At 30.4% G+C, this 12,578-nt stretch overlaps 1 protein-coding gene across 1 annotated transcript; it reads right to left on the reverse strand.

Annotated features, from left to right (window-relative positions):
* Positions 1 to 891: 891 nt before the first annotated feature.
* Positions 892 to 2,612, reverse strand: LOC124828265 (protein FEZ-like). The gene is made up of 3 exons (XM_047301526.2): positions 2,273 to 2,612; positions 1,807 to 2,105; positions 892 to 1,691 (listed from the first exon to the last, which is right to left on the reverse strand). The coding sequence occupies exons 1-3, from the start codon at positions 2,454 to 2,456 to the stop codon at positions 933 to 935; spliced, it is 1,242 nt and encodes a 413-aa protein (XP_047157482.1). The 5' UTR covers positions 2,457 to 2,612; the 3' UTR covers positions 892 to 932.
* Between the last annotated feature and the right edge of the window lie 9,966 nt (positions 2,613 to 12,578).

Here is a 12,578-nt window from a genome sequence, read left to right on the forward strand (position 1 = left end):
AAGAAAACTATGCTAAAGACCTCTTCAAGAAATTCAAGATGGATGATGTTAGTCCAATTGGTACTCCTATGGAATGCGACATCAAGTTGAGTAAGGATGAAGAGGGAGAAAAAGTGGATTCAACCCTGTATAAAAGCCTTGTTGGAATTTTACGTTATTTAACTTGTACAAGACTAAATATTATCTATATCATTGGAGTCGTTAGTCACTACATGGAAACTCCAACAACTACTCACTTCAAGTCTGTGTGAAGAGGATTATTCGATACATCAAAGGTACAACAAGCTTTGGCCTATATTACTTCGTTTTTCATGATTACAAGCTTGTTGGATATAGTAATAACGATTGAAGTGGAGAAATGGATGATCAAAAGAGCACAGGGGGATTTGTGTTTTACCTGAGAACACAACCTTTACTTGGATGTCCAAGAAACAATTTATTATCACTCTTTCTACATGTGAAGAAGAGTGTATAGTTGCTACTTCATGTGTTTCTCATGTTATTTGGCTGAGAAACCTATATTGAATGAGTTGAGTTTGCCACAAGTTGAGCTAACAAAGATGTTCCCAGATAACAAATCTCCAATAGCTTTAGCAAAAAAAATCCATTCTTCCATAATCGAAAATTGCACACAATGCTTCAATTAAAAAGGCGTGTTAAGGATCATCATGTGTAAGTGTCTCATTTGTTTAATTATTTTTCATTCTAGTTTTGAAACTCCCGCATTCTGCCAAATCTCTATTCCATAGACATTTGAGTTCGCGCATATATAGTTGAAAAGTTTGAAAAAGTTTCAAAATATAATACTAATAAAAAAAATTCCCTGCGTGCTAATGTAAATTGAACAGAAATCTAAGCTAAAAAAAGTCAGACCCAGTAGTTACTACCGACTAGAAGGGAAAAAAAGCTTCTAATTTGTCTAAAATAATGCACTAAGTATAGCACTTAGTCGTGGAATAAGTAGATGACAGATCACAAGGAAAAGAGGAAGTATCCCAAAGCAGATTTGACTTCCATGCATCGCCAATATTGAATGGAAACCCAATGGATCGTACTGTTTCCAACTCTTGGTCATCAACACGAGGCATATTCACATTAGGACCCTTTACCAATGCATTAATATTATCATATTGTTGTTCACCAAATGTGCTTTGCATCTCACGTAGAAATGGTAGTGGGTAGCCATGCTCTTGCAACCCACCAAAGCTTGCAGTTGCATTTGTATTATCCTCTGAAGTCTTGTTGAAATCTCCAACCACGGAGGATGACATGTTCAACAACATGGAAGAAACGTTAGCATTAGTATTACCATCTGATGACGTTTCAAAAGGAGATGAGAACAGAAAGCTCGTGCTTAGGTCTCCATTTGAAATGGGAAAATGATCAAAGGCTTTGTAAAGCAATGGGTTGATGATGGATTTGTACGAGGCAACATCTAAGGGACAAAGTGTGGTACTACTATTAGGGGTCAAAGGTTGTGCGTCATTGTAATTGTTAGTACAGTAATGACTGGCTAAGGTAGTTTTCTTTGTAAACGATATGTCTGAACAAAACTGCGTGCTGTTTTGTTCTTTGGTTTGGATATGATCAGAGGTTCTTGTTTCAGGGAGGGAAGAAACCCAAGACTGAGATAAAGCTCTTTGAGCTGTAGAATTGGTTTTCTTGAATATCCTGCAAATAGCCCATGATTCCTGCATGTTGAAGAACAAGCTAAAGCAATCAATAAATGATGATATTACAAACACTTGAAATTTGAAACACGTAGTAAAAAGACTAAGAAAATAGGTTAAGTTTAGTTATAGTTACATTAGCAGGAATGTTCTTGTCTATGTACTTTGGGGACAGTGAGTCTGTGAGAGAAGGTAGCCTGAACTCATGCATCATCCAATCAGTTTTAACTCCTTTGGCAGCTCTACCCTTGTAAAAAACCAGAGATTTCTTCAGGCCAATGCACTTGGAACCTTCTGAGGAGTAGATTGGCCTATCAGTCCCTGTAGCTTTCCAGAACCCAGCTCCAGTTACCCTATTTGGCCTTGCACTGTTTCTGTATTTTCTATCCCTGGGACAATAGAAATACCACTCTTTCTCTCCTGTGGTCGCCAACTCTACACACATTAGAATACACCAAAACTGTTAGATAATGGATGAATATCAGTTTTAACTAATAACAAGTGAAAAAAAGTGCTTAAATGCGTTGATGGAGCCAAGCTTTTAGTGTAAGAGGTCATCTATATGTATATATATAAACAAGAATAGAAATAATGTGTCATACTTGGAAGATCCCAAGGGTCATATTTATAGATATCAAGCTGTTTGATGAGCTCAATAGTGAAAGGGCGTTGCTGGATCTTCCTCTTGAGGTAAAACCCTACAAGCTCCTCATCAGTTGGATGAAACCTGAACCCAGGTAGCATAACTTCATCAAGTTTCTCAGCATCATTGTTTATCTCTTCCATCTATTTTCTTCCAACCCTCTTGAAAGAGAGAGATCCGTTGTTGTCTCCTCAAGATTATCAACCAACAACACACAACTAAAAAGGTTGAAACTGCTTTCAAAGGTATAGAAGAACTACAACAACCCTAGTAGAGAAGTATATATTGACAGTTGAAAGACAAAGAAGAAGAAGAAGCTAAGAGTGAGAGTGTAGTTAAGTTGAAGTGATTATATGCTTCCTGAGAAGGGGTCTGCCTCCGAAGGATCAGCCGTTTTTTCTGGTGACTTTCATAGCAATGTGTGTTTCGCGAGGATTGCTTAGGTTTGGTTCATGAAAACTAGCAAGCAAAGGGCAAAGCTCTTAATACGGAACGACTTCCTAGAAAGAAATTAAAGCCATTACATTTAAGTCAATACACTCAAATTCAACACAAAATAAACACAAGTTTTTCAGCTAATAACATTATTAGTTTCACACACACACACATACACATGATTAGAAAATAATCAATCTAAATAATGCTACAGTTATATTATATACATTCATGGATTCGTTTATCATATTAGTAATGGTTTTGAATTCATAAAAATTGTTAAAATAAACTTAAACTCTCATTTTTTGTCTGAGTTATGACTAATTATGGCAGAATCTCAAAAAACAGCGTAATTTGCAGCTTCCGGGGGATTGCAATCTTATGGTAGATTTAATTACCCTTTAAACACATTAATGTCATGAAAGTTTTGGTCTATCGACAACATGGGATCAAAGTTCCAAGTAATCAATGATACTTATTCAACATGGCGTTTGAAACTTTGAAATATCATTTGGAAACGTGGACCTGAACCAGATTCCCAAACAGAGCTCAAATTTAAAATTCAACAGCAAATTCTAGTCAGACCCACTAAGGATTTTATAATTTAAGTTTTATCGTAATTCGAAAATCCCGTTTCTATTCCATTCCCATAGCTTCTATTCCACTGATTTTGCCAGGGTTGAATCAGTTAAATAATAATAATAATAGTTTTAAGGTTAATGTCAAATTTCTAATAAAAACAAGAGTGCGTGTGATCAAAGTCTAAAGAGATTGAGGGGACCGCTTTGCCCTTATGGAAACCTTATATCAAATTATTAATCTTAACTAAACCCATTTGTTTGTTCCTACCACTGTATCTAACATCAGAGTTAGCTAAGTTTCTCTGCAACATGTGCTTCATGGATATTAATTTGACCTTCTTCACAAAATTTAAATTACTTTATTCTACTGATATTAAATTAATATGTCATAGTTTCCAGAGGGAACTTCTACAAATATTGGACCATTTTGTTTAAACTTAAAATAAATGTTTTCAAAATAAGTATTTTATTTAAATAATTGCTTATTTAAAAGATGCAAATAGTTTTTATTTATTAAAATAAATAAAAGCTACTTATTTTCAAAATAAACATTAGAAAAAATACATTAAAAAAAATAAAAATATTCTTACTTAATAAATAAACACTTAAAAAAATCACAGGCAAAACCGATTTTTTTTTTCAAAAACACTAGAGAAACAATTATTTGATTAACTCCCTACCTTTAACTATATAGTATTAATAGTAATGTTCATGATTCAACTGAGCCTAACATTTTTGGGATATATTCTGTAAAGATGAGTATGTGAAATAAAATTTATAGATAATTTTTAAAAGTATCTATCTTACCTTCACTTTTTCGTGCCCTAAAACAAGTTTTGAAATCTATCATTGGAATCTAAAAAGAGAGTTCTTCTAGGAAGATGTAGACATAATAAAAGAACAACTTGGGTGGGTAGTAATATGTAAGACTAAATTTTTAGAATTCTTCACTTTTCTTGATAGAGATCTTCACATGTCGTCTTCCGTTCGGTAGCCTTCAGTCATTCTGTCATCAACCATTCGGGAGCTTGGCAACCTTACAGTCTACAACTATTTGGTACTCTTCATCTCCCTTACCGCTCGGCGTGTTCCTGCTTTCTACCGTTCAGTAACAACAAAAGAAGCGATATGTGAAGATCTCTATCATTTCTTTTTTTTAATTTGATAAAGATTTGTTCTTAGTATGATTTTGTATCATCTATAGGAGAGATTTTCTCTACTGATTCCACTATAATGTCGCTACTAGAAATTTGTGTTCCCTTTTTCTCTGTGTATTTCAATAATCATTCTATTAATATGACTATTGATTCAAACAAGTGAATAGATAAAAAAAAATCAAAACCTGACTTTTTCCTTTTCGTTCATGATCTTTGTTTCTTCTTGAAGTTGAAGACAATTAAAGGTCAGTTAAGAAGCGAATTTTAAGGACTTTCAATACATTTCTTTTACACGGGATAGACTTTAATCTGATTTTGATACTATGTTAAGAAACATATTTTAAACCTAATTCAATCTTACAAAACCGATTCATAAGATGATATTTGCACTCATTTATATACTATAAATTATATTTATTTCTAATTGATGTAAACTTCCAACACAAGAACTACCCGGTTTATTATGACACACTTGATTACACAGTGTTTTCCTATTTTGCCAATGAGAGTTTTCTCGAGAAAGTGATGAAACACAAAGCAAACTTAATTTTTTACTCACTCTAAGGTGCATATAGTTTTGTACATCTTTTAAAAGTGAGGCAACTCAGCATTAATTCGGTGTTGTTTTTGACATTACTAATTGGAGTTTAGCCCTTATTGAAAGTGTTGGCGGTGCACAACACGTAGAAAGAGGCATAGATGTTAGGGTTTGACTCAGTTTTAAACTTTGGTTACACGTTTGGGAAGCAAACCCTAGGTCAAGGAACAGACAAAAATGGTTCCAACCGAGGGCTAGACTTTGGGGACCTTCACTGAATTTGGAGTCCCAAGTTTCCCATTTGACTAACTAAAGTTTTTCATTAATTAGTGTACGACACTGCCCTCCACCTCAAAGACATGTTTGGAAAAAGCTAAGTGCACGTGTGAGCTTTTAAACAAAATTTAAAACCCTTTTTGTGTTTCATTGCTAAAACCTATGCTATTTGGTTTCACTAAGAGCCCACAAATTCAGCAACCCCATACTTCGTATTCCCAAAGTCTACAAAAGTTAAATTAAATAAAATACGATTCATTAACTTTTTTTAACTTCTCAAATGTATTCTCATTCATCGATTATATATCATGCGCCACTGCTAATACATAAAACTACATGAAATGAAAATATTTTCAACAATGATTTACATGTTCATGTAATCATGGTGGCTTTTTTGGTTTTGTTTTATAAGATATATAATTTGATTCGCTAAACTCTTTAAACCAAATAGTATAGTGTTTTCTTGATCGTTTTGTCATGTCTTAAATTATATGAAACCTAATACAAAATATATTAATTACAAATTGTGATTTTATTAAATATATAGAAATCAACTTGAGATGAAATTTATTGATATATAACCTATATATATCTCTAAGCCTGTATCTGGATAAAATAACTGCAAATTGTATATTGAACTAAAGGTACGTGCTAAGTTTAAAGTTCAAAATTTGATTTGTCCCATCTCTGTTTCTTAATATTTATTATTATTTACTTGTGTCAAAAATATTTATCTATAATGATATATTTTAACATGTATCATCCATCTTCTAGCCTTTTCAGAAAATCTACTATATTAAATGTTGGTAGAATTTTAAAATCAGTATGTGCTATCTAAACATACCTTTACAAATATATGAACGATATTTGATTATGTGTTTGTTAAGTGTTAAATTAATTTGGCCTTTTTTTTCCATTATTTCTTTTATCTTGAACTGTGAGTTTATTTTAATATTTATTTGTCTCAAATGTGTAGCGATATGTCATATAATCTTGTTTCGTTGTCGCATCCACTACCCACACATCCAGAAGAAAAGCCAAAAAAATAAAAACCCTTATTTACCTTAATTTGACTGCAATGCAACAAGTTACACGAGGACATAAAATATGCACTCAGCAAAAAACCCTATACTCGTAATTATTCAGTAATTGATGTTTTTGAATAATTATAGTTGCCCATAAATAATATGCTCATGCTGAAAGTTTTACAGCATTTCTTAAATATGTTAAAGGCAAATAGGGGCGAACCGATCTAAAATAAATTAAAAACCTATTCAAATAATAATGATATTTTGAAAATATTTTTTTGACAATATTTTAACACTATATCTACATGTCATTCTGTGATTGATCCATGTTGGTGTTTATGATTATTATTATTATTGATTATGGAGTAATTAATAATATATTCAAAAAAAAAATCCAAAAGAGTGGTGTCATCAACTTCATTCACTCGCTTGATTATTATATTTTTATACACTTTTAGAAGTTGGTTTAATCATATCATATATTACACCTTAAATGAATCATTTTCATATAATAAGAAAATTTATTGAACATGTATGCTTCTTTTGAGAAAAAAAATGAAAGGGATCGATGTTTCAATTTTGCAACTAACCTTGCAACTATATGGACACTTGACAATTAATCTACCAATATAATTCATTTTTTTTTATGTTGGTTTTTGTGATTTGGTTAAATTTATCATGTTGTTATTTTTATGTTGGATGTTAGATTACAAGAATATATGATATGATTTTAGGTATTAACAATATTAAATATTTAATGTTATAATTTTATTTGTGTATTATTAAACATATTCATCATATTTAGAGTAACATAAATTTTATTATTATATTTTACTTTAAAAGATGAAAAGAAAGACTAAATCTTTAATAAAAGGAAAAAAATTAAAAATTAAAAATTGCAAAATGCAAATCAAATAGCACAAATTGATTTGATTAGGATCGATTTTTTTTTTCTTTCAAACAGAACCAGACTGAATCGCATATACTTTTTATGTTTGGTTTGGATGTATATTTTTTAAAAAAAGCTTTATTGGCCTCAACTTTTTTTTAGGTTCCTAAAAAAATATAAAAACAACTTTAAAAGAGTTTAAATTTCATACCATCGTTTCTTAAATGTAAAATCTATTAAGACTTATTTTTTCTGATAAAAAAAATTTACACACTATTTCTAACAATTATTATTGAGCTAATATCAAATTCAATCATTTTTTTGAAATTTATCTATTAAGGTTTTTAAAACATGAATACTTGAGTTATTTCTCTCTTCATTGTTGTATATTGAACATTTTACCACGATTAAAATAGACCTTTAACAACAATTTTCAAATTGTCGCTAAAAGTGTTAAAAATGACGATAGTTTAATCTAGAAATCATTGTTAAAAATGGAAAAAAACAAAAATAAAAGGATTTTTTATGTTGATATATGACGACAGTTGGTTTATTAATTGTAGTTAAAAATGATTAAAAAGAAAAAAAAAATTAACACGATATGCCATGATAGTTTGATCTACAACCGTCATTAAAAGTCACAAGAATAAGGACTAATACAATGACCGTTGTTAAGTGGGTTTTTTTTTAATTGAGCAATTGTTTTTACGAAAGCCACAACCTTACATAATTTTTCATATACAAATTTATTTGCTAATCATTTAGGAAAATAATTGAATATATTATAAACAAAGCTTAGTATACATAGTTATAAGTTAAGTTTTTTTTTATTAGGAAAGAATATTATAAATAAATATAGTAGAGTATTTATGGGTAATTTAATCTTTTTATAAAATATATGTACATGGTGACCCTCTTCATAATATATGCAAAGGGCCCGAAACAAGAAACCATATCAAAATAGTAACTTTTGACATTTGCGAACAATACATGTAAATCTACACATTAGTCATTACCCACTTTTGATACATATGTGTTAGCAAAACAGAATCCTTAGTTACAAGAGTGTTCTACCCGATAAATGAGGTTATCTAAATCAGAGTTTCCTTTCAATACTCTCAGCACAAAAGAGGAGAATCAAAGCTTCTTGATGTATAAACAAAGCTTAATAAGCATAGTTTTAAATAAAACTTAATACAAATATACAAGTTCTCCTAACTAGTTGTATATTACCTTAAATTGTTATATTTATTAACAAAATGGTTAGTCCACATTTTTGGACATAAACTAATGCATTTGAATCCAATCATCGTGTGTCGTTAAAAATATGCAACAAATAAAATGAAGTTAGGATAAGTCCATGTGTATGTAATAAATTCTTCTATAAGTGTATTAGTGGGTTATATAGTATATACTTGATCCCAGTAAAATGAAGTTAGGATAATTCCTTGTGTATGTAATAAATTTGTGTATAAATGTATTAGTGGGTTATATATAATATATGCCTGATCCCAACTTCTTTCAATACCAGCTTGCATGGTTGTCATCCATTACATGCCATAGTAGCAATACTTAGCCTTGAGTTTGTTTATTGCAGTATGTCCTTAGTAAAAATGGTTAGATCTATTATATGAGACATTTTAAATACCTTGAGGTATATCCATGTGAGATTTTGAGATGTTGCACTTGGTCTACACTCAATATGTTATATCCATTATAAGCACTAAAATAAGAACATTTGATGTTAGAAAACACAAACATTTTGGTAGAATTTTGCATTAGTTTTCAAGTGTCACGAAATGAAAGTGGTGACACAAAATTCACACAATCAAATATGCACCGGAAGATCAACACAAAATAAAATAAACCAAAATTGAGTAAAATATATGAAATGTAGATTATAAATTATGTACTCATCAATTAATAAAACATGATTACACTACTTAAACTATTCAACCAAACAATCAAAATTTAATACAATTATTATCGAGCCAACCTCCATTACTTTTCATACTAACACTAGTGCAAAAACTACTTTTTATAACGAATTTTTATACTGGTTATAATTCATCCGCTCTAATAAGTGACGTGATGGTAGAGTTGTAAATAAGATAACACTTTATGTATTTGTTCTAGTTATAATTGATATAGAAAGTGAGTGTGGTGGAAAACAAAGAAGAAAAATTTATATATCAATTCTATTTATAACTGGTATAAAAAGTGGATGTGGTGACAGTTTTGTAATAAAGAAGAAAAGTTTGTATACCGATTGTAATTATAAACGGTATAGAAGTAGTTTCTTATATGTGTGTCTTTTAATTTTAAAAATAGATATCACTAGTGAAGTAAATGCTTTGACACTAGTTATTTTGGGAATTCTACTTCGGTTCTTTAACCGAAGCATATTTAGATGAGGTAAAAAATATAAGACTTTAGGCTTCAATTCATGAAGCCTATTCTTCGGTTCTTTCTTAAACTTTCAACATAACAAATATTTCTAATATTTTCCAACATAATCTAACAAGGAATTGAGAAAGTATATAACAACATTTGTCAGGTCTAACAAAAATATAACAATACATTCAATAAAAATATATCTCTAAATCATATATAATTTTATAAATAAAAAACGCCAATAAAAATTTCAAAAAAAAAGACTTACTTGGAATGGAGAATGACACTACGAACAAGAAAACCAACAAAGAAAGGAAGCAACCAAACGACGATGGGGCTACTTTGTGCGAATGAACAATGACACTACATTGAAGCGGCGAGTGAGTGCGAACAACAACAATTATGTGTGAACGATGATCTTGTAAGTGAGAACGACAATGAAAATGTGAAGGAATGCAATTAAAGAAAAATAATAATGTAGTGAAAATGAGTGTGAAAATGCGAGAATCCTAAAATAAGAGATATTTGATGACAATTCTGCATTAAACTATCATCAAGTTTCCAATATCTCACCTATGACGACGGTTCATAGGAGTAACCATCATTAAAAATATGAGATTAAAGATAAAACAATGATTTTGATAACTGTCATAAAAAAAGAACATTTTATAACAAAATTTGCCTTTACATTACTTTTTACAACGATTTAGGGATAACCATAGTTAATTAATGATGTCGTATCCAATTTTTTCACTAGTTCTTAAATCACTTCCTTGTCTACTTCAAGTTTTATTTTCACTAATTTCCATGCTAATTCCTATAATGTTTCCTATAAATAAAATCTCCAAATACCTATAATTGTGGTGTTATCTATCCTTTTATTTTTCCAAAATCTAACTCTTTTGTCAGACCCTAAATTGTACTTTATATCATTAAATTAATGACTACATTCTCTCCCAACATACATCTCTTAAAGTCCATACATAATGCTTATCATACTATTTTTCAATTTTCATTCCTAAGAAAGGTTTACCATTGTTCACTTTAGTGCATTACTTCCCATGTTATTCTTCCATACTTTAAACTCTCAATTCATTATAAAATGTATTCTTAATTAAAAGGAAAATTAAAAATAATAAGAAATGTGTGTGTAAGCGTGACGCAAAGCCTACTTTAAGAAAAGAAGTTATTTAGGAACGAAGTTATAATATATATATATATATATGTGTGTGTGTGTGTGTGTGTGTGTGTGTGTGTGTGTGTGTGTGTGTGTGTGTGTGTGTGTGTGTGTGTGTGTGTGTGTGTGTGTGTGTGTGTGTGTGTGTGTGTGTGTGTGTGTGTGTGTGTGTGTGTGTGTGTGTGTGTGTGTGTGTGTTGTGTGTGTGTGTGTGTGTGTTGGGTTTTAGAAACAATATTATACATGTTTTTGTCGGCTTAGTGAATGCATATTTTCAAAATTAAAGGCATCGGATGGCCCATGTATGATACTAAAATAAAATAAAATTTTATAAAATTAAGTTATGAGGTGAGAAAGATTTTTTATGTCATTTTCCACTTTGGATGAGGTGATCCTGATTGGAATGAATGAGTGTTGGGTTTAAACAAAGACTTTGGTGTGGAGGTCAAAGTTGTGTTGGCAGCTACACAAAGTTAGTTGGTGTTGTGATTGGAATGGAAGAACTGAAATTTTTGCCATTATTAACAAATGTGATATATGATCAGTGAATTGTTGAACGTTGGAGCAATTTAGACTGTATATAGAGTGTAATAAGTTAAGTTGTCATTCTTTAGTACTTGTAAGAGTTATTATTTCTTATTAGATATCTATCTAATAGCATACCCAACACAAGTTGAGTTTTGAAAATTAAGGGTAGAGATTCTCTGATTTTGTGAAGCTTGTACATCTCTTAGTTGTAGCCAATGTAATAAATATATTCACTTAACACAATGCACATCGATCAGTTTTCAACTTAGTTAATAACATTTGTTTATGTAGATGTTGTCCATTGAACATAATTTGTTTGATCTCTATCAATACCGTGCAGCATAGTTGATAGATAGTTATCTGTTAAATATATGATTAGATGTTAAATATTTATGTTTGGTAATATATAATTGACATATAACTATATTTTAAATATATTGTAGAAGTTGAATCAATAGGTATGTGTATGAAAGAATATCTATTCAAAAAGATGATTTGCAATGCCCTTTTTTGTATTTGAAGACATGAAACTTTACTTCCAATGAAGATGTGTAGGCTATGATTTAAAATGTAATGATAATGTGATTGTAGTGACTATTGTGATTAGATTTGTATTATTTGGATATTGAATTTATGGATTTTGTGTGACTATTGTAATTTGATCTAATTAAAGTAATAATGTACTTAATTTTATGCATAACAAATCATTATTATATTTTTTATACCTTTTTATCAGTCAATTCGACACTAACTAAGGAGAAAATCTTTATCCTCGTATATAGTGCAGTCAAAATGGGTTGTAATCCGTGAGCCAACCCGGCTCACCACAGATTTTTTATGCGGGCTAGTTTCCAACCCGGCTCACGTAGAACCTGGCTCATTTGGGTTCAACCCGTTAGAACCCGGCTCATATGGGTTCAACCCGTGGTGAGCCGCGTTGGCTCACCAACCCACCTAATTTAATTTAATTATTTATTATTTTGTTTTTCAATATTATTAGTTGGCATTTTTTTTATTATATTGTAGATAAGGATAAAAAAAAGATGTTTCAAGAGATAAAAATATTGTAGATTTATTCAATACTTTGATGTTATAAATGGACATAAGATACAAAAATTATCAATCTTAAAAACTTATTTGTTCACATTTTGTGCTTGTTTTTGGATTACGCTTAGATTGTATGATATATTTTTTAATTGCCTTTGAAATTGAACATCATTTTAGAGTGAAATTTATTTAGATTTGAATTAAAAAAAGTTGTA

Source organism: Vigna umbellata, chromosome 3 (genome assembly GCF_029865625.1).
Source record: "Vigna umbellata cultivar VRB3 chromosome 3, Vumbellata_1.0, whole genome shotgun sequence".
Taxonomy (NCBI): domain Eukaryota; kingdom Viridiplantae; phylum Streptophyta; class Magnoliopsida; order Fabales; family Fabaceae; genus Vigna; species Vigna umbellata.